Source organism: Oreochromis niloticus, linkage group LG3 (genome assembly GCF_001858045.2).
Source record: "Oreochromis niloticus isolate F11D_XX linkage group LG3, O_niloticus_UMD_NMBU, whole genome shotgun sequence".
NCBI lineage: Eukaryota > Metazoa > Chordata > Actinopteri > Cichliformes > Cichlidae > Oreochromis > Oreochromis niloticus.
In genome coordinates this window covers 15,443,240-15,466,318 of record NC_031967.2, presented here as the reverse complement: position 1 = coordinate 15,466,318, position 23,079 = coordinate 15,443,240, and the positions used below count along the sequence as shown (strand labels likewise).

The following is a 23,079-nucleotide window of genomic DNA, read 5'->3' as shown; positions in this document are numbered from 1 at the left end:
GAATGAAGCAAACACTTCAATGGTATATTTTTATATAATATGGTACCCAACAGGTTTACAGCTGTACATGGACGGAGAGCCATGAGATCTACTGTTGTTCTAGAAAAAGAAAAAACACATCAAAGCAGTGTTAACACAAATAATTTACAAGAAAAATAGTATCACATGAAAAAAAGTAGTTCCTTAGGAAGCAGATGCCGTCCTTGAACCCTTTCCGTAAATGTTTACTGTACAGAAACACCTTCACATTTTATGATAGTCCACCCAAATAGAAAGAAAATATATTTACAGCTAATCAAAACAGTGGTATGTGAATAGCACATGAAACAAAAAACAATACTGGCTCTACCAAGATGAGTAGCGCTACAAATACAAGCCATTTTCAATACTGCAGTAAAATGCCAATATCCACACACAGACACACAGTATGGAATAACAAAAATGCTAATAGCTTCAGGGATGTGATTAGAAAAAAAAATGTAGAATATAATTTTGACAAAAACAGCCACTGATTTAAAAAAAAACAGTTCTTCTTAGCTTTGCATTATTTATGAAGACCTTCCCAAATTAAATCCAATTCTATATGAACTGGGAAGCAGGAGGGAAAATGTATGGCAGCAACTGATCTTTTTCCCATTAGTTAGAGCCAGGCTAACAAGAGTCACCACGGATAGAGTGGAAGTGTTATGCAGAACCATTACTTGTGCTACTTTTACACAAAAACTCTTTTTTTTTTACACATCAAGCTACTCTGAATTTTGCATCACCGAGTAAGACTGGATGGAAAGTTTCCCTAAATTTGAAATGCAGAAAGAGTTATGTGCAACTACATATGGAATTACAGATTACTGAGGAATAAATGAGTGTGAACTTGTGAGAATAAACACCGTTTCCGCTTCCTTTCCTGCCAACACCCTACCTTTTTTTACCCACACAAGGACAAAAACAGCACACAATTAGTGGTGGCTCGAGTGAGCTGTGAAGTGCCTTTGCTCTGGGGTATTACTGAGGCCTCTGACTCAGCCCAGGGTTTGCTCATCCTCCTTCTAGACAGCCTGAAGCTCGAGGAGCAACGTAATGCCATTTAACGAGAAATTGTTGTGAAATCTCATGACAAAGAGCCAAACCTTTCTAAAGCCAGCTCCATATTCCAGCTCCTTTGTGATTACAGTCTCGATCTAACAAAGTAGACATTGGACAGAATACATTTTTCTGGGATTCTGGGTTTTGTAAACTGGCTGAGGTTGCTTTCAAAAGATGGAACAGAATAGAGAAGGAATCCCACAGTAAGGCCCTCAGAGCCATGTTTCTTGCTAACTTTATAGTCTGATGTTGTAGTTCTGCTGTTGTGAAAAAAAATCCTGCTGAGATCAACGTTTCAGTGAAGGAAAAGTCAATGTGGCGTCCCCTTTCTTCTCAGCTCCAGAGTGTGCAGGCCCTCCTGCCGACCCAGAGCGTGCAACGTGCCGACTTTGTGGGCCATCTCTGTGGCAGTGATGTCAATCTGGGCGTACTTGGTGGAGCTCTTTCCTGTCAAGACACAAAAGTGGGACTTCTTTTAACTTGATCAGTCTACCATTTAATTATTCATCAGTGTTGGGCTGCACACAAAACTAGCTGCATGTGGTTACAGACAGAGCAGAAACTATTAGATGATTAATCTGACAATGGAAATTTTGAAATGTAGGTAACAGCTTGTCATTTTAGAAATATTCCAACGAGTGTATCAGTATCATGTTTACCTCACTCACAGAAGCTTTTCAGGTGCTTCTGCTAACTTTCTGTCCTCTTCTGCTATTTTATCTTGTGGTGTGCCCCAAGGTTCAGTTTTGGGGCCTGTCTTCTTTGAAGACATCTCATATCATTGTTATGCGATGATACTCAGTTGTACATGTCATTCAATGTTATCAAATTATTTGTATTATAAATAACAAGATGGCAGACAATTGTGTATTTTGTCTCACTTTATTGTTATTATTGTAATTTGTTATTACTTTCACTGCCCAAAATATCTCTGGATTGCATCCTTGGATAGCCCAGAATGCTGCCCTAAGGTTTCTCACCAGTTCCTCTGAAAGGTCCCATGTTACACTGATTCTGCCCTCTTTAAACTGACTCACCACAAAGTTTAAAGTTCAACTTCAGATTCTGATTGTCACTTTCCGAGCTCTTTGTGGTGCCTCCCTTCCCTATATATGTGAACTTCTACATCCATACGCAGCTGCTAGGTCTCTGATGTCAGTTGATGCTTTCTGGTTGTACCTCAGTCCAAGTCAAGAACAAAAGGAGGTTTTCGCTGCCATGTTGTGGAACTCACTTCCACTAGACTAAAGATCTGTTGACACTGCTGATACCTTTAAAAGGAAGGTGAAGACCCACCTGTGCAAACGTGCTTTTATTTGGTTTTATCCTTTTATAATTCTCTCATGTATGACACTGTGAAGCACTTCATACTATTCTTGAAAAGCACAATATAAAAAAACTTTACTTTCTTATATCAGTGCTGTGAAAAAAACATTTCCCACCTTCTTTATTTATTAGCTTTTTTGCCTTTTTCTCTCACTTAAATGTTACAAATCATCAATCAAATTTTAATATTAGACAAAAAACTTGAGTAAATATAAAATGTAGTTTTAAATGATGATTTCATTTATAATATTATGATTCTTTCACTCCTACCAGTAGCAACTGATTAGCCTAGCTAAGTTGGAGATAAGGAGCTAGCCTAAGGCTGTGGTTCTCCTTCATGAGCCATCAATCATATCCAAGTATACAAGTTCACTTTCCTGAAATAAATGGCTGCAAGGTGGCATCAGCAAAGTTGTTTATGCATTTTACTCTATATTCTTTCTTTTGTTTCCCTTTGGTTCACACATTTGCAGATGTCTCTGGGCATTTTTCATTAAATCCCGACATTCTTTTGTCAACAAGATTATGGAAATGAATTGTTAGGGGATTTAATCATTTGTTGAACTTGAATCATTAATTGTGGAAGTGACAAAAAACACTCATGAATCATCTTAAAACATTAATATATATATACAGACTTTGACAGTTTCACAAACGTCCAAAGAAAACATGACATCAGAGTTCAGAGTCAAGTGGATCTCTGCCCTCGCTGCCAGTCTGCCTGCTTCAAGAATGAGACAGAGCATCACAACACAAACCATATGCAAATGATTTAGCTGAAGCTTTTAACATTCTCCTCATGCACTGTCTTCCATATGCACATTACCATAATTTGTACCTTTCCTTGTATGAAAATCATATAAGCAAAATGTCAGGGTTTAAACCCACAAAATCAGTCCTCGTGTGCACTAATATGTGTCTCCTGTTAGAGTCCTGTCGCCTTACAGTGTCAGAATTGAGGACGTCAAAACCGGCTCCTCGCGACACATAAATAGTCCCTGGAGGAGGGTCCCATTAGGGCCACTGAGTTTACAGCTGTGATCTGAATGCCCTGCGACCCCCTTTCAGCGGCGAAATAGGACACTCCTTCTCCCAGGTGACAGATTAATGAGGCTGCATGCCGGGGTATAAACTGTATTGCTGACATTAGACATTAACCTCACTCATGTCAGAGCTCGAGCCGCGCGGTTTGTACTCCCAAGGGCAGTGACACTAACGGCCAACTTGTCTGTCAATTACGGCTCCAATGACAAGGACTCAGCTGTCTTTTACCAAGATGAGAGGAAATCATCTCAATTGTTTGCGAGCTATTCCAGTAACTCTGAGCAGGTCGAATAGAATTACACATAAACATGTAACTACAATGGCTTTCATCCTTGCGTAACGCTGATACACCAGCTTACTGTAAGTTGGCTCTTTTGCATCTGTCGGCTGCGCAGAACACTTTTGCACAGTGAGCACAAATAAAAACGCCTCATACACTATGAGTATCAGGGCATTACTGAGGTCATTTTGTTGCTTAAATCAAGAAGCAGGCGGTTTTGAAATTCAACATTTTGCATTTTGGACAGTCCCTGGAAAATCTCACAAATATACAAAGACAATCTGAATCTGAATAAAAACAAACAACGATTTTACAGCTTCCTCTCTAAAAACGGAGAACATGGTTCATCAGACCTTGATAACTTTAAAAGTTTGTCCACAGCTTCTTTTACTTCCCCTCATGCCAACATGTGCTCGTTCATAGAGGGTCTTTGGATTGTTGGATTTCTGTCTATAATGACATTTGATGAGCTTTAAATGAACATGGTTTTGAATTTGCTCTGCATAAATAAAATGGATACAGACTGCAGGACGTTCTGGCCATCAGTATGGGCACTCTGACCACCCGGTCTGTGGCTACACAGCAATGTGTCCTATGACAAGCTTTATCACAGCCAGCTTTCACACTGTCAGCAATCCATGGTGCTAACAGGCACTAAAGACAAACTATAGCTTAGGTTAGTAAGGAAGTTTTACAGGAAATTGGTGCTAAATGAAAACACTGGAAAAATGTTCTGGTGCTATAACATGTAGCCAGTAAAAGAAGTGCATTCATCCTGAGGTGGACATAAAAATCCAGGATTAGCAGAGTCATTAGGATTCATCTTTTGTGGGTCATGAATGTGATTACAACATTTCTTGGCAGTTTGTTCAAAGTTTAATGGAAGACGTGCACTGCAGACCGACTGAAAATAACTACACAAGCCTGAGAATTTGTTTCAGTTTGTAATATTTGACAGTTTAACAGCTGGTCTTGAAGACATTTCCTTGTGCCAAGAAGGACAACAGCTCACTTCAATACCCAGCATATTAAAATTCAAAGATTTATTAATCAGACAAACCTTTTTTGTTCTATACTTAAGCTTATCACGATGAAGCAGACGCTCACAGCATCATGTGGTGGTTGCAGTGAATTGCAACCGTCTCTTCTTAGATCAGTTCTCTTTAAACCTGCTTTCAATAAGCAATTCTGCACCACCAATCAAAAAGCTCTCTATAGATTAATGCTCGTATTGAACAAATAAAACGCAGTCTTGGTGACATCCTTTAAACTATCATCTTGTAACATGACAATTTTCCAAGTGTCCACCCTGACTGTTCCTCACAGTTGCCGTTTGCAGTTATATGTATAAATCGAAAGCAGAACATTCATTCCTCAGACACCAACTATCTGGCATTTACCTCCTTTACTAACCAGAAGATATTCATGCCTCCTTACTCTGAGCTGGCAGATGTGTGGCAGCCGCTTTAGTGCCATGCACAGGATCCTGCAGCTCCAGCTCCATGTAGTTGAGCTGCTTCTTGGACGTGGGGCTAACAGGAATATTCACATACGTCACACCTTCGCCGCGAGGTCTTTCAGCCAGCGGAGCCTCTGGGGGGAACACAAACACGGCCCCTGAAAATGCGAGAGTAAATTAAGCTCGGACGGTGTTAGGTTCGTTTCTGTCATGCTTTTTCTTTTTTTAACGTGTGAACACTTGTTTTTAACAAAAATCCCCCACAGAAACTAAAAATAACAAGCAATTTGTCCTGTTGATAATATGCTATGTTTTTTTGCACCTCCAAGCCTTCACTGTCAACCAAACTCTATTAAAAACATAAAAGAACAATAACACCTGGGTTCAGCACAATAAACACACACTACACATATGTCTAGATTCACTTGTGTTTTCTAGGCAATTTCTGTTTCTTATTATGAAAAATGCTGCTCGAGTGCAACAGCTCATTTTTAGGAGATTTCCCGTCGTGAGGATTCCCGTGGCATAGAGAGACAAGACAAGTACCAATCAAGTCTTTCTCAGAACTGATAATAATTAAAAGATTAAATTGAACCAGACTTACACTTTGACACTTCTTTGAAACTGGATTTGTTTTTGTCATTATAACCTTAATCAAAAGCTAAACTTACCCTCCAGTCTGAGCAGCTCTCCAGGCTGCAGCCCAGTGTTAATTAGATTTATTCAAATACAGACGTCCACAACACAAGTATCAATACTGTTTCCAGCAGTAAAAACAACGGTAGCTTTAATGGGATCGACAGTCGCACAGGAACACAGTGTTTCACAATGAATTGCTTCTCTCCCCGCCCCAGAGACTAATTATGTGAAATTAGCTGATATGCCCCAGAGATAATTTATGGCATACACATTACGTCCTCGAAGCACAAAATGCTTTGAGGAAGTAAAACTCAATTGTTCTTTTAATTCCATCATCAAGCTGTTTTGTCATGCGGCTGTATAGTGCATGAACGTGTCCAGATCAAATATCTGAGGGTTTATGGAGCAAAATCTCATTTTTCTATTAGCAAAAGTTCATTAAAACTTGAATAGGAACACCCAAACCTCTTTGATTTGCCTGTCAAACACACATTATTGCCAGATTTTTTGCCTACAGTGCATTGCACATCTAATTAATTGTGCCTGAAAAATGGTTTCAAATCACAAGAAACAGCTCACAGCTTTATCTTCATAAACCTTAAAGCTGAGAAAGACAGAGATTTGCAGTCAAGTTTTCTGCTGGCTGCAGAAATGATTAGTTCAGTATCTCAGTGATGCAGCTTCAGAACAACCACTACATAAAATATGTGCATATTTCAGCTCTGTGACACGCATCACACCATAATTCTTTTATTTATTTATTTTTGTGGTGCCTGGGTATGCATTACTGCAGTGATAGCTGCAACCTTCAAAACCAGAGTACAGTACGCTCAAGGATATCTTGAAATTAGCATAACTTGAATACTGCTCTGTGAATAGAGACCAGTGAAAATCACTTCTCCTGAACGGTGATATAAACGTTTGCTGTCACTTTACTTTTGTGCAAATGAAAGTCAAGAAAGCCAAATGAACCTACATGCTTTGTGGTTTTACTACAACAAGTACTGCAGTACTGTTCATGGGAATCATCTAACCCGGTTGATGGGCTTACATCGACAGGTACAAAAAGTTGGCTACTAATACAAAGTGGATGAGCCATGGCGGACACACACGATCAGAGTTTCAATGTATAAATGCCTGTTTTTCTTCTTTTTAACATATTTGCCCATTTGAATTTGTTGGGACAGGGGCATGATTATCAGCATGGTGTCTGGATACTAAGGGAAAGAATTACTGTAATGTTGAAATAGAAACGTTTTCACAGGCTCACCTAAAATAGGATCTCATCTATGCTTTCTTTGTCAAATTCATAATGCACCAAATCCGATCTACAGGTGAAAGGTCTGGACTTTGGATACGTCCAATTTTCAGACACCTTTGCTTTTTCCAAGATGTTTTCTTGTAAACATGCAGAATGTTGTTCTGCATCGCAGGCAAGACTTTTCCCCGATAATCAAATCATCTGGATGGCAGCATATGTTGCTCCAAAAGCTCTGTATATTTTTCAACATATTGTTAGTGGTGCCTCCAAACATGTTACTCATGCTATGTGCACTAATGACCCTTTATACCATCACAGATGCTGGCTTTTTAACTGTGTGCTGACAGCAAGCCAGATGTTGCCTCTCCTCTTTAGCGGTCCATAACTTAAAAAAAGAAAAGGAAAAAAAAAAATCGCATTTTGAGACCCGAGGACTGTTTTCCAGCTGAACTCAGAGCGTGGAAGGAAGAACTCTGATCTATCCTCAATCACAGAGCACGAGGGGTCACTGAATGTTTGATGAGCATGCAAGTGATGCAAGTCGTACACTATGGCAATGCAGTGACCACATTACAAGAGTGCCAACTCACATGTTTGCACTCAATGATTATCATAAACACATCATAAACTCCAGTCCTTGTAGCTGTAGCTGCAATTCAAGTCCTTAAGAAACCCAACATAGTGCTGACACAGGACCTGAGAGATGCATCTGGTCCTTCAGGTTATCCATCGACTGTTCACTGAAGCTTCATCAGAAATGGTTTAACTGGAAGTGCTGCTGTCAAGAAGCCACTCTTAAGGAAGGGAAACAGGGAGAAAAGGCTGAAGTATCCCAATTATGCAACAACAGTGAGTATCTGTTGTGTGTGAGTAAAAGAAGTGACCGCTCAAGACTTTTGCAGAGTATGGTATCTTTTAGAAGAGTAACATTCACCTTGCCACTGGAGTTCCAGAAAGCTGCATAATCAATGCCAAGCTCCTTTGGTGATTCAAGATCTTACTATGACAAACAACTACATTTGCTTTAACCATTAATTTATTACTTTTGTGTATTGTCAGACAGTTGGAGTTGGACTGACAAATAAAATTTTGCATGTATGTATAAAAATATTATATAAACCATAGATATACACAAAGTTGTTTGTTCATTAGGGATGGGAATTGATTGATTTAGCGATTCTAATTCCATGACCAATTTTTATTGGGTTCTCAAGCCCCCCCCCCCCAAGTTGTGGAGGCCTGTCTCAAACCAACACACTGTCTTCCGGTGGCTGATGCCCTCAGCCATTGGTGTATTGGTGGATGTTCGGGGCTGGGCACTCAGGTATGTACCCGGCTCACTCCCGGCTACTTGAGGTGGGGTCCCAGAGGCCTTTGGACCTTGGGCCTCTGGGACCGGGGCTCAGTATGCTCTGGCGCGACTTGCTGCCAGCAAGGCATGCAGTCTCATTACTGCTTTCAAAAAAAAAAAAAGTCAGCAGCATAATGCTGTTGTTTCTGTCCTGGATGCAGTTTTCTACTTTGCACACGAAGACCATTTATTTCATCTTTGTTCATAGACTGTGTCGCCATTTCCCTCGTCTAACACGAGAACTGAAATCAGCTGATCGTTGCAAGAGTGCAAGAAACGATAAGTGGGATCGATGGGCAGCCAGACTAACAATCCCAAGGAATTGGATTACTGGGAACAGGAACCGGTTCACGATTCCCATCCCTATTGTTCATGAATATCTTCTTTATCTGCTGATTTTTGATTGATCAAATGATTAACTAATTATTTTAAACTATAGTTTTATAGTGTCACTATATTTTCAGCACTATTAAAAAATATGAAAAAACACACCAAGTCTCGTATTCATTGTGTACAAAGTGAAGTCCAAACAGTAAATCATTTATAATTTCTTTGAAATTATTTTGTGGAAAAACAATATCTGCTTTTATATTAATATCTGACCCCCAAAAAAGAGTGAATTGTTGAAAAATGCACCAATGCAAACGCATTTTTCCCTGATTTACCCTCAAGGATCATAGTTGAGCTACAATACACAAACAGAGCCTGTGTTATCTTTTTCAAGGATAATGTCAACAAAAAATGTTTCATCATTAACTAAAAAGAAAAAAAAAAAGAATTCAAAAAGCCCAGACCCTTACAGACGTAGCAAAACAACAACGCACTATGTTCCTAACAATGCAAACACTGCTGATCTGAGCCTGTGAACATTTATTTACCTTTCTTTGAGTCAGTTGATGTGTGTGCATTGATGTTTAAAGATTAAAGAGTAGATCTGGATCACAGAAAAGATTTTTTTTTATCTTCTGTCATTATTAGTCAATCAAAGCAACACAAAGCAGCTTGGTTGAGGGCATTTCACAACTACAAACAGAAACACTAATCACAGTGCGGACTCTGTAGTAGAATGTCTATGTAACCATCTTATAGTAAATAAAACAATGGATTCCTACAGTATTATATATGCGCCACCGTGGATTCATATTTCTCTTGTTGCAATTACCCTGTCACAGATAGTGCTTTAACTTTAGCATACGGATAGTATAGAAGGCAACATTTGGGAAAGAAAAGATTTCACCTGCTATTGACTCTTCCTAAATGGCAGTAGGCAGTGGCCATTACCCGCAGCTCAGAAGCATCAACCCCAGGAGACACTCTTACAATCAGTGAGAAGCCATTAGACGCCAGCAAAGTCTCAGTGGGTACAGCCTTTGGCAAAGTCTAACCTAATTGATCAGACACCAACCAGCCCTTGCAGAAGAGTGTGGTGCTTTATAATGGCTTCCATTACAACAGTGGATTTGCCCACAGCTCTAAGCCCGGGGGACGTCTCGATAATACACTTTGCAAAACCTCCAGGGGAGATGTTAGAGGCAATACCTGACAGAGTTTAGTGACCCCCAGCTTAAAAAGTCAAGTGCTTTTGGATGGAAAACACAGTTCAGATAATAACTGTGTATTCAGGGTGAGTGGGTTTTGCACCTTTCCCACATTATTGTTGCAGAAGGACACTAAGCTGTGGTATGTACATGAAAAGGATTACAAAGACCTGTAAACCTCCCACAATGTACAATTTATGGCAACGTATGCATGTGGAAACCTTTGGGAATGGGAAAGCAAAATGCCCTAGTGTAGGTGTTTGTTTTTCTTTGATTATAACACCTTACCATTTCTCTCCCTCTCCAGTTTCAGCTTTAAATGAGACCTTCACCAGGACAACAACATCCACTTTTTGATGTGATAAACTTATATAAAAATTTGAAGAGGCGGGTGTGTGAAATTAAAATAGAGTTTTTGAGAGCAAGACTACATCACAGATGTGCACGAGCCACAAAGACGGTCCTACCGAAATCCTATTTATCATAGTGGAGTCTATGTGGTCTTTAGTAAAGGCTGATTTTTAGAAATCAAAACTTATATTCAGCCCCTTGGAGGGCACCAAAGCAAAGATGGCGTCTTTTTCCAATCCTAAAGAAATTATTTAGATCTTCACCAAAAATTATAGTTTCATGAAACTTGAAGTTTTTGCGTAATCTTGAAAACATGTCAAAGAATATTATTTGAATAATACACAGTTTCATAGATGACATACGGTTTAGATCTTGCAAAGGTTCAGTTGGAAAACCATCATCTTTCGATAATGTCTGCGCTGTATCAAGCGTAAAGCACGGAGGTGGAGGGATGATGATTTTTGCTTGTTTGATAGTCATGGGACCTGATTATGAACTCCTCTGTGTAATAAAGTATTCCAGTGAAGCAATTTGTCTGACAGCCAAAGCGTGTCTCGAACTGACTCAAACAACTGGGCAATGAGCCCGAGGACAGCAACAAACCTACAACAGCACGGCTGAAAAGGAAAAGAATCAAGGTGTAGCAATGGGTCCAAGTCCAGACCTGAACCCAACTGAAATACTGTGATAGGTACATAAGAAGCTGTGCTTAAACAAATGCCCGGAAACCTCAATGAATTGAAGCAACGTTATAAAGAAGAGAGGGCCAAAATTCCTCCACAATGATGTGAGAGACTGATGAAGTCACACATGAAATGTTTAATTCAAGTAATTCAAGGGTTCAAACTAACTGCTTACTTTGGTGTCACGCCGTTGGCAGGTTTTTGATTACGATGCCTCTTCCACTGAACTTGGAAAGAAGCTCCTGCCTGTGAGCTTAAAGCTTTAGCATAAAATGGTGCATTTGTATTAATTCCCACCTGAGACTTGGTGGTAGTCATTTTAATAGCAATGGGATACTCTCTTCATGTCAGCACCAGTGTGAGTATTTCGGTGGAAAACAAAGAGTAGGAGATCAGTTCAATAAACAGTGAAATTTAAGTAATTAAAGACAACATAATAGGTATGGGCTGGTTCTACAAATATCATTTCAGAAATGGATTAGCAGTGTTTAGCCTAAACTGTCCTTAGGTGCCTTTCAACAATGTGAGAAAATTCTTCATTTTAGGCACACTGGCCTCTTAAAGCCTCCTGCACACTGCACAATTTCATCACGCCCCATATAAAAGTTAATACTTAAAGAAACTGTTGAAAATCTTTGGTCATCAATCTGAAACATTGGTCCACGTTTATACTGTGAGACTAAATGAACCTCCTCGTGCAGCTGTGCCACGCTTCTCCAAGCGAACCATTTAGTGTGTCACATGTACTGACCAACACAGCAGCATCTAAAGTGCCACGGGCAAAGCCAGTGTTTGTTTAGCTGCAATCTGATACAGTGATGCACTCATGATGCAAGCATGTGTGTGTCCACTTGCATTTTTCATCACATAGTGCTATGATTTATTGCAAAGTCTGGAATGCCTCAAACCTGATATTTTATTTATTTGACCTGGGTGCATTGCTTTAATATGAAAAGTTCTTAAATCATATGACAGCTTTTCTGTAGCTTATCTTCCACTGAGCCCACATACCTTAGCCGCTGGACTTAGCCACATCCTGTCTCCCCCCCATCATCCATTAAGTGTCTGCTGAAGCGGGATGATGGGAAAGATGACGAGGGAGTCGTGAGTCGTTGTGTGTAGGTACGTGAAAATGACTGATGGGTTTGGTGCCACACTGCGACAGCTGCTGGGACTTTGTAGAGCAGGTGTGTGTTTGACTGAGGGCATGTTTCTGGGTGTGGGATGCTTAAGTGGCCAAACGTCCCCTGACAACTGTCCTCTCGCCTCATATCAGGGGAGGCAGCCCGTCACACATCACTGCACTCTCTCGTTACACATCTGTGAGTTTTCTCAGCACACAAAGGGCCTTTACATAAGTTTATGGCTTTGTATAAAATGCCAATGAAGAAATAATTTAAAAAAAATAGCAAAGACTGTGACTCATGCCGTTGTCTGTTTTACATGCGATTTATCTGTCTAACCATAGACGGGGTAAATTAATGCCATTTTAAATTATACCTCTGTTTAGCCCTAATTTGTCCCTTTGTGTATTTATTCCCACATTGGAAAGAAACAAAAGGACACAATGATGTGCAAAAAAAAGGAAAAAAAAAAAAACAGCCAAACGCTGAAATTAATCTCGGGTAAACATTAATTTAATATTAATTTGTTGTTTGGACCTCGAGCTTTCCGGTTCCTTTTAAACGAATAAAAAGTGTAGCACTTGCACAGCATTTCTTTAATTAGTATCAACTTAACAGAAAGGAAACTGCTTTTGAAAGTTTTACAAATTTCTTAGAACTTTTTCTTTTAAAAGCAGTTCATTAGTAAAATGTGTGCTAAAAACTCAGCAGTTTAACTCTTAAAAGTTCAAAGAGTGAATACTCTCTCAAATCCTTCTACTACTTTACATTATCTACAAGAGAAGTGTGTCTAAAGTTTTGCCACACAGTAGCCATCTTATTTATTTGTGCAGTTATTTTTACACCCCTATCTGAATAAATAGGAGGTTCTGCTTTAATTTGAGCGGTAATCAGGTCAGGATCAGGACCAGAACCAACTAGTCAAGGAGTCAGTCACTTCCTTTAAGTCCTGTTTTAAAACATATGTATATACTATAGCCACATCTCTCTCTTTTATTTCCTCAATATTCAAATTTCTAACATTTTCGGTTTATTGGTCTCCAGTGTTTCTTTTATCATTACCAATTGTTTGTTTTTGTACACATTTTGTAAAGTCTTATATAAATAAAATACATTCATGTTTTAAAAAGTTTAAATTATCAGTATATATAGAGGAGGTCAGTTGAGTGGAACCCTGTAAAATACAGTGGAGGCTCTGTCCTGGTTTGGAGTTATATTCAGCCAGTGGTGTAGGGATCTTGTCAAAATTGATGAAACTATGAACACAAAAAGTAACATCAGACTTTTATCATTCATGCAATAGCATCTGGAAAGGCTTCATTTTTCAGCATAACAATGATCTCAAGCACACTGCCAATGCAGTAAAAGTTTACCTGGATAGAAACACTCATAATCAGACACCATCAGTCATCGATTGGCCTCCCCAGAGTCCAGGGCTCAACATTATTAAAGCAGTGTGGCATCATCATAACAGAGAACAGAACAAAAGGCAGAAAGAGCCAAAGAAGAGCTCTGAATGTCCTTCAAGAAGCCTGGAGAACTATTCCTGAAGACTACTTAAAGAAATTACAAGAAAGGTGTTCATTCCAAACACTGACATTGATTTTTACACATTTCAAAAAAAATTGCTGCACCTATTCCCTATTTTACTTGCAAAACATAAAGAAGTGCAGGCAGTTTTGCACCATACTGTAAAATAGTATTCCTATAAGTTTATTATATTAGTATTCATGTAAAATATTATTTAGTAAACGAATTCTAATAAGTTCATTGTTTAGGTGAATGACTGTTTCTAATGTAATACTTTCTCCAGGGGTGTTTCTTATTATGCAGAACTGCATTTCCCAGAATCCTCTCTCCTTGAGTGACCAGGAGCTCCACTTTAGTTTTTAGCAATTTTGGCTATTGATGCTACACTTAAGCAGCTTTTTTCCATACAGTGACTTTTACTACAGTTCGAATTTGCAATGAAAAGGTTTAAAAATTTAGCAGCAACAAATTTCTGCTAAACTAGTTTGCATGGCACAGCTAATATACATGTAATAAAGTGCTAATTACCCCTCTGTTTAAACTAATCTGACAGCTGGTGCTTGCAGAGAGTCTCCGTAATGTGCTTTATGTGCTATGTAGTAATAGCCACTTCATGAAGGCAATTCCCCATCAGCATTACAGTTCACTGCCCTGACTGAAGTCAAGCATGTGTATGGCGAGCGCGGCGAGGTATAACATGTTCCTATGTTCAGCCTTGTGGATGTTATGCTTAGTGCCAGTCTGCTTTTCAGACTCTGAATGAGACTCGTTTTATTTATTCATTTCAGTTCAAGCACACCAAGCAACAGGTGATGGTTTACAGCGATGTTGATTCAGGCGCATGACTCATCAATTTAATTCACTTTCCGTAAGTGGGCCCCGGTTATTGTAAGAAGCCTGGGTAATGCACAGCTGAAAAGTGTTCAGAGCACTTTAAAAAACTAAAATGGTCCATTCAGAAAAAAGAAAAATCCATTTGTGCCGCTACGGACTTGAAAATGTGCATATGTTTGAATAGCTTGGCTGAAAAAAAATAATGAACCAAATCGCTGAAACAGCCTGGTTATGTTGATCGCGTCAGTCTCACTCACCTTCAGTCTCTTGAAGGAACCTCTGCTGGCTGTAGCTGCCCATTAGTTCATACTTGTGTTTTTCCTGTGCCTGCAACACACACCAAAGTAAACACTGCTGATTATAACTTGCACTGAGTGACATAAGTTTATTACATAAGTGTGACGATGACTGTTCAGTGGGCACATGAGGAGTATTTATAGACATTTGGAATTTACTCAGAACTCAGGGCTGTTTTACATGTGCGAACACTGTGCAGCATCGCTACAGAAAGATAACCGTGAACTTCAGGCCCACTGCAGTGCAGAGCATTAAATAAGATTGTGCTCCAGTTTTGGTGAGTTTACCATGTCTGTACGATGAACTAGTAGCATTTACATTCTGTAAATGCTAACATTACCTGATATTTAGCACTTTATCCTCTGCGCTACATATGCTAATATTAAAGTCCAGACAACAGTATATGACATAATGGTAGCCATCTTTTACAGTCATATGAAAAAGAACGACTGCACAGGACAAACATGAACACCCCATGATTCAGTAGCTTGCAATAAGTTAAAGTAACTGTTCCCTGTGTGACTTTATCAGTGTCTCACACTGCTGTGGAGGAATTCTGGCCCACGCTTCTTTACAATGCCACTTCAGCTTGTTGAGTTGGCATTCATTTCTGCACAGCCCTCTTGAGGTCCCACCACACCCTTTCATTAAGGGTGGAGTCTGGACTTTGACTGGATGATTGCAGCACCTTGATTCTTTTGTTTTTCAGTCATACTGTTGTAGAATTGCTGCTGTGCTTGGGATCATTGCCCTGTTGCATGTTTTTAACTTGAACATTTAAAATCTAACTGAGGCCGTTAAGGTCTAAGGTATATCTCTTGGGTTTTTTGCAGTTTCTCTGAACATTGCGCAATCTGACCTTGGGGTGAGTTTGCTGGGAAGCCCACTCCGGGGAAGATTCCCAGCCATCCTGAGTATTTTCTGGTTGTCAATAGTCTGTCTCGCTGCAGAATGACAGACTATTGACAAAATGTTTTGAAATAGCCCAGAACTCTTCTCCGACTGATGGGCAACAACAACTGCTTGTTTAAGATCACTGCTGATGTATTTTCCTGTGTGTTATGCCTCAGACCAAGAAACTGCCAAAACGTCTGTTTTTTGTTCACGCTTGCTGATGATCACTTAATCAAGTGTATTTGCGGCTGCTGCTTACCCTCTTAGCTCCTGTGTATGTTTTTCACAGGACTGTGAAAAACTCTTTTGTACATGACTGTATATAAAATCTATATCCTGGAGAGAATTTGTAAACATAATAGTGATGTAATCATGCAAGATACTGTCACAAAACAGAGGAAGCACACATGAACGAGTGCATTAAATACACTGTTTTTATGCTAAAACTTCAGTTCATTATAGAGAAAATACAAACCCTTAAACTTGCTTATTCTAATCCAAATGCTTAATAATATCAGGACAATAGGCTCAAAACTACAAAATGCTTATTGGACATATTTTTCCATGTCTAATTTCAGATTTACTACTGAAGCCTCTTAATAACAAACCTCTATGGGTTGCCCTTTATTCTGTGTATTCAGTTAGTATTCTCATGATATCAGACATTTCCCCCAAATGCTTAGCTGAATTAAGAGCACAATGAGTTGCAAAGTAAAAATGTGTGAGTTGTTGATAGTGTAAAGCGGATTATAGAGTTTTGGATGTGTCTACCTCTGGGTTCCTCTCCAGCATCCGACTCTCCATGATCTCATAAGCAGGATCGGCTCTGCGTCTTTCCTCTTTACTACTAAGCCTTTTGTCTGGTGAAAGAGAAGATATTGTGCATTTTAAATATAAGAAACAAAAACACGTTTTGTTATTGGAACTCACCGAAAAAAATTATACCACATTGTGTTGCTTGCTTTTCTGTTTTTTCTTTTTTTTAAATGCACTTTGTGGACCAAAGCAGACACGATTTTCTCCACATGCAAATGGATGAATTCGTGCAGATCGAGTGGTGAGAACAAACAACAAAAGGCTTGATTCATCATCACACAATAATAAGAGGTTTTTTTCTTTTTTCTTTTAAAGAACAAATGCTTAAATAGGATCCTTTTGTTGCCCAGTATGAATCATGGATAATGTGCAAAGGACAGAAATTGCACCCTGAATTTTGTTAAAATGTTTAAGATCTGTCATTTTGGCTTCATTTACTGTCAATATTTATAGATAAAAATATCTAAAAAAAAATTGAAAATGATCATGTTGTCATCATTTGATTTGTGGAACAAATAATAACAGGCCCCATCCTAAAGTTTGCCTATAACACATGAATAAATCTGGCAATAGATTAATAAATGGTTACTCCTTTCCTAAAAAGTACTCACAAAACAACTTTTTAAAATTTACAGATGACATTTCATTTAAAAAGTTTTAGTTAATCTTTCTGTAAACAGGATTAAATTCATGAGAGACAACTTACACCCACTGGCCACTTTATTAGGTATAATGCTCCACTGATCGTTGATGCAAATGTCTAATCAGCCAATAAAACGACAGCTCAGTGCATTTAGACATGGTCAAGATGACCTGCTGAAGTTAAAACTGAGCATCAGAATAAGAAAGAAAGATGATTTAAGAGACTTTAACATGGCACTGTTGATGTAGCTGAAGCTAGACTTATCACAAGCTTGTTAAAACTGGACACTAAAATATTAGAAAAACGTTGTCTGCGCTGATGACTTTTGAATCTTGCTGCGACATTCAGATGGTAGAGTCTGAATTTGGTGTAAATAACATGAAAGCATGGATCCATCCTCCCTTGTATCATCAGTTCAGGCTGCTGGTGGTGTAATGGCATGGAGGACATGTTTTTGGCACATTTTGAGCCCCTTAGTACAAACTGAGCATCATCTAAACACCACAGCCTACCTGACCGTTGATGCTGAACATATCCATCCCTTTATGACCAGTGTACACTGATGGGAGGATAACACACCATGTCACAAAGCTCAAATCATCTCAAACATTCCCATTAAAATCATTTCATTGTACTCAAATGAGCTCCACAGTCGCCAGATCTTAATCCAATAGAGCACCTTCAGGATGTGGAGGAACAGGAGTTTCACATCATGGATGTGCAGCCAACAAATCTGCTACTGTGTAATACTATCATTTCAACATGAACAAAAATCTCTGAGGAATGTTTCCAGCACCTTGTTGAATCTGTGCCACGAAGAATTAAGACAGCACTGAAGGCAAACGAGGGGCTCCAACCCAGTATTACCAAGGTGTACCTAATAAAGTGGCCAGTGAGTGTATAAACCCTCTAAAAGTTGTGCCATTTTTTATTATACTTCTGCCAGACTACATGCAGTGCACGATAAACATCCAGGCAATGTAATGTAATGGTCAAAGTGTTCAGTGTTAGTATCTGTGCACTTCTCAACCTTTGCCATCTCAGCTACAGAGGTAGAGGCAGTGAAGAGACCACCATGAGAAGAAGATGTATTACTAATGCTAAAGCTGAAGCTAAAATTATGGAAGTTGTTGACAGCAGTAGTTGCTATCCAACCATAGCATTGCTCATAAGGCTTTTTGTGGCTTTGTTCAGTCTTGTATGTAAACATCTTCAATGCAAAAGTACCACAACCACAGTTAACAATCACAGTTAACTACTGCAAACTTCCAAAACGGACACAATCTGCTGTGTTTGATTTGAGACATGACTCTCACTGAAATTTTGGCACTGCTCTAGCAGGTAAAAGACTGACTGTAAATGACTGAGTTGGTACACAGTGACAGTCTTCAGGATAAACTATCATTCCTGATTTTGCAACTTTGCAGCAGCTCACCTCAAAGCTCAGCTCTACAAAGCAACACAAGTGACTGATTAGAGAAAATAAGCCAGGAGGAAAGAGTGGTTTCACGGAGAGAAACACAAGGAACGGGACAGGAAAAGAAAAAGATCCTCAAAAGGAACAGAATGGGGGAAAAAAGGAAGCCAGCCAAGGATCTGAAGTTTGCGATCAGCTGAAGAGGAAACTGTCGAAGGTGGCCTCTTACCTTCACTGGTCACTGTCGATCCATTTATCTCTTCATACTGACACTGCCCATCCGCTCTCTGTGATGAATCGTTTAGGGCTTGGTACAGTAACTCCTCATTAGCTGGATGTTCTTGGCTCTTCTTCAGGTGCAACCAAGTCGGAAAGCTTTTTAAAGGGGAAATGTTCCTGTTGCACCACTTTTGAGCGGGCACGGCCCGCGGTGGAGGCTGGCAGTGCTCTCCTTGACACTTCAAACAGTTTTCATAAATGACAGCTCTTTTGTCTTGCTGTGAGTCTTGTAATGGTACTGCTGGTGCCAAATTAAGCTCATTACCAAAAGCAGGGCTCATTGACTCATACAGGTTCAATCTGTGTGTCTTTGCCTCTGGCTGGCTATCTGTGCCTGGAAAGCCGAGCAGATCAGCTAAAAGACAGGCTAATTTCTCTCTTCCTTTTTTTGGCAGCCGTGACTCCTCACTCATCTTCACAGTTGGCATCCCCGCACTGTGGACGATTTCAGAGCCAGGAGAGGTCTCCTGAATTTTCATCTCCGCAACAGTGCATTCACTGGTACTGGGTCTGCATGGTGATTTGTCACCACTTTGATCTGCTGGATTGAAAATATGATGTTCTGGAGGCAAAATTTTTTTTAAAAAACCCTACAACAACTTTGATTTCTGTCCCAAATCAGAACAGCAAGCTGTGGCTGCTACATCAATGTTTTTTGCCCAGCGTGGTTTAAAACCGTTTATGCATGCAAGAGAAACCACACACAGCATGCATGAAAGACTGCAGAGGAGTATCCTTACCTGGTACGGTAGGTATCGCTGAAGAACTACAAGGGCTGTATGGAGTCCCCTGTGAAATATTGACGAAAAAAAATGACTTTTATTTTAACAGCCCACTCTATTATTGAAATATGAGGGAAAGGCTCGCAATGACCTACATTTTAGTTTATTTTTTGTCAACAAAGCTGATGAAAAGAACAAAAGTGACTCAGGGATTTCACGCTTCAGCAGCCTGGCTACGGCTCACAAGCCCACTGCTTCCTCTGAGAACCAAAGTCTTTAAAATGACTCAAAATTATATATTTTTATTTATGCATTTAGTTTAGAAAGGCCCAGTCATTTCATTAAACATCTGCACTGTCCACTTTGAGCAAATGCGGTAAAATTATGTTGATTTGACTGATTATGATTTCCAAATTATTACGATTCGCCTGATTTTGAGTGTAAATCAGGTGTCACGGCTGTGAATGCTCTGAGTGTTATATCAGGGGCTGTCTGACTTCAGCATCACATGATCACAGGCCAGCGCTGCTTTGTTTTATCTTATAAAACGATTACACACACTCCCCTAGTGAGAAACCAACCAGGTTCCTTAAATCTTATTACATCCGTGTGATTGTAATTATAATAGTCACGGTTTGATGCGTCCTGTGAACGAGCCCTTTTCCACTGAGCCAGTGAACACTACAGGGGTGGATTGTGTTGTTCAGGCTGAAGGAGTTGGATTCCCTCCCGTGGCACTCATGTCTGATCCATCTGGCCAATAACTAGTGTTCATCTACTTCACTGTAGACAAACAGAAAATACAGAGCTGATTTTTTTTTATCTAGCCAATCAAACAAATGCAGTTTGCACTCTTAAATAAATGCACTGCCAGCAGGTGGAGCTCTCTGTATTGAGTAAAAGTGACTAATAAGGAACAGAAAAAACCTTCAGCTACTTTCGTACCTGAAAGCAGCAAGACATCAGATAATGCACTGTATGTGTGTATAACTCCCAGTTACTCCAAAAGGCAACAAATGATTAATCCTCAAGCCATCGCTGGCCAATCAGAACATGTATCATGTATCATGCAATTCTGAGAAAAGCAAAAAAGGCCAAACTGTCTCCAATTCTAGCTCTGAATGAATAATAATAAGTATTTTATCCACATAATATGCACAAATTTTTTGTGAAAATAGTCCCCATATTCATTAATAAGATAAATAATTATCAGCTGTATCCCTTACAAAGACTACACTGTGAAAAAGAAAAAAAAAAAAATCACACCAACTCTGACACCACAGAAGAAGTCAGCCAAAGCCATAGCTCAAACAAAGAACCACCAAAGTCCATTCTGCACTTGAGAATTTTAAAAAAACAACAAAATAGTTTGGCGCTCACAGGCGAGTGAAGCACACACGGAGTTAAACAGCTTGAAGTGAGCCTAAAGGGCGTTAAAGGCATTAAATAAAGATTGTGTGTTTTGACCTAGATATGCATATACAGATATACAGATGCAGAGGTGTAATAAGGATAGAAAATTGCAAGTCACTCATAACTTACAAGGTGTGAATCTGCCATATTCAGTGACAGTGTAAAACTGCAGAAACACTAACGTGTTGGACAGATGGGCCGTGGGACTGTTAGTTGTTCTGACACCAAACGCAGCGCGGCATCACCGTCAGCCCGCACGATACCACAAAGGTCACACTGACAAGCGGGCTACAGAACAGATGATACACTGATGATAAAGCCTGTGCACACAAGCTGCTACTGCGTGACAGCGGGTTATACAATGGAGCGTGTTCACGAGACCATTTGAACAGGACTGATGACTTTTTTTCCTTCTTTTTTTGAAGTTCGATGGAAAAACAGATGGTTCAGGAGAACGCAGCTACGCTTGTTTAACCCAGATCTGATCAACATTCCCTTTTGCCAGAAAACAAACAGAATACTTGTGTTTCCACTTACCTTAACTCCACCGCATACAGAGCAGATGGTCACGATGGTTTTGTTGACAGAAGTGAGGGAGGCGCAGGTATTACAAGAGTCACTAGAGGGTGCCACCTTGGTTTTCTTATTCGTCACTGAAAGGCCCTGCAAGAGTTCACTGACTGACTGACTTTCAGTAGCTTCTGAGTGAGCCTCAGGGGTTGTGGCACTGCTCTTGTCCTGTTTTGCTGCCTCTGCTGTGAACCCTGAAAGGGCTGGAGGGTCTTTAGTTGAGGTGGAGGCTTCATTGTCTTTGGCACCTCCACCTGCCTCCTGTAAAACACTCCTGGGAGTGTCATAGACATACCTAAGTGAAGTTGGCACCTGGTAGTCATGTCCAGGAACAGCAGGGCAAGTGCAAGGGCTCAGATCTTGAGCCAAATGTGGAGGCAGGCTTAAAAAAGAACCAAAGTCCTCTCCGGGGGTCATATCCAGACTGCCTGTGTAGGAGGAGAAACTACCAGTGTACGAGGAATGGCTGCCAGTAGCGATGCCACTGTCTGATGAGCTCTGACGACCGATTTCCTGAAGCTGCCGGGGCGGCTTGGCCGCAGGCCGGTGTCCACCTCCCTGGTTGGTGGAAAGCTTCTCGCTGATCTGCAGTGGCACTTTAGCGCCCGCGTGGCTGACGTTTTCAGGTGGGTTGGAAGCCGGTTCAGTCCAAATTCCCAGCCGGCTGCCAATGCTGCAGTCTGAATGGCTGGTGTCTGAAGTGTCAGAAGAACCAGAAATGCTGCGGTCGTCGCCCCCAGCAGACGGGCAGTAAGTGGAAGAGACTGCCAAGACGAGCAGAACATAATTAAACCTTTAATGAATTTAATCAACAAAAACACTGCTTTCATCAACAAAGCACATTAAGGAATCATGACGCACTCGTTTTGCCTCAGTCTTTTTTTCTTCCACTTAATGGAACAATAAATCAAAGCACCTGAAAGCGCACCCAAAAACTTTGGTCGCGTTTTCTACCTGTGCCACTCCCATGAGAGAGCATGCTCAGTCGTTTCTCTAGCTCCTGGGCCTCGAGGTTCAGCTTTTCCTCTGAAGTGGTTTGGCTGGCACTGGGATCTGTAAAAAACAAAGGGCTCTATTATAAATAGCAGCCAGCATGATCTCAATCATGAAAAGTCGGGCAGAGAAAAATGAAGTGTAAGTGCTAAGTGTGATGAATCTCGACACTGTCAATGAGATATGGGATCAAATGTGACGCAGCTGAGCCGCGGCGGTGACACGGGCACAGCTGCGAAAACACATCCAGCTACTCTAAAGACATGAGAGGGGACACTCTAAACTGCAACGGTCTCACTCAACTGTCTGTGAACGAGCAAACAGTGTCAGCCACAAGGTGTAAGTGAAAAGGAGTAAACAACTTTGTGGACGTGTGCTATTATTTGATCTCTGAGTGTAGCGTGCTGTTGGACAGGCAGAGAAAAGGGTCACACAGGGGAACACCTAGCAGTATTTGTGCAACACCGAGGGGTGTATTAATAGTGCTGCCACGTGGCTCTGCTGGTACGCGTTCTGCTGCTGTGGGCCGTGC

General features: G+C 40.3%; 1 protein-coding gene across 6 annotated transcripts in view; it reads right to left on the bottom strand.

Annotated features, from left to right (window-relative positions):
• Positions 1-379: 379 nt before the first annotated feature.
• Positions 380-23,079, bottom strand: part of LOC100693124 (protein Dok-7) — a 42,968-nt gene continuing 20,268 nt past the window's right edge. Inside the window, exons 6-13 of one of the 6 annotated variants that reach the window (XM_005464453.4) lie at positions 22,509-22,607; positions 21,522-22,318; positions 19,590-19,638; positions 18,800-19,387; positions 16,466-16,554; positions 14,761-14,830; positions 5,171-5,350; positions 380-1,530 (exon numbers count right to left, since the gene is read on the bottom strand). In XM_005464453.4, the coding sequence (XP_005464510.1) occupies positions 1,394-1,530; positions 5,171-5,350; positions 14,761-14,830; positions 16,466-16,554; positions 18,800-19,387; positions 19,590-19,638; positions 21,522-22,318; positions 22,509-22,607 (2,009 nt within the window). In that variant the 3' untranslated portion in view covers positions 380-1,393. Of the gene's footprint in view, positions 1,531-5,133; positions 5,351-12,718; positions 13,396-14,760; positions 14,831-16,465; positions 16,555-18,799; positions 19,391-19,589; positions 19,639-21,521; positions 22,319-22,508; positions 22,608-23,079 lie in introns of those variants that run through there. The other 5 variants (XM_005464452.4, XM_019355778.2, XM_019355780.2 and 2 more) reach the window with 5 other exon arrangements.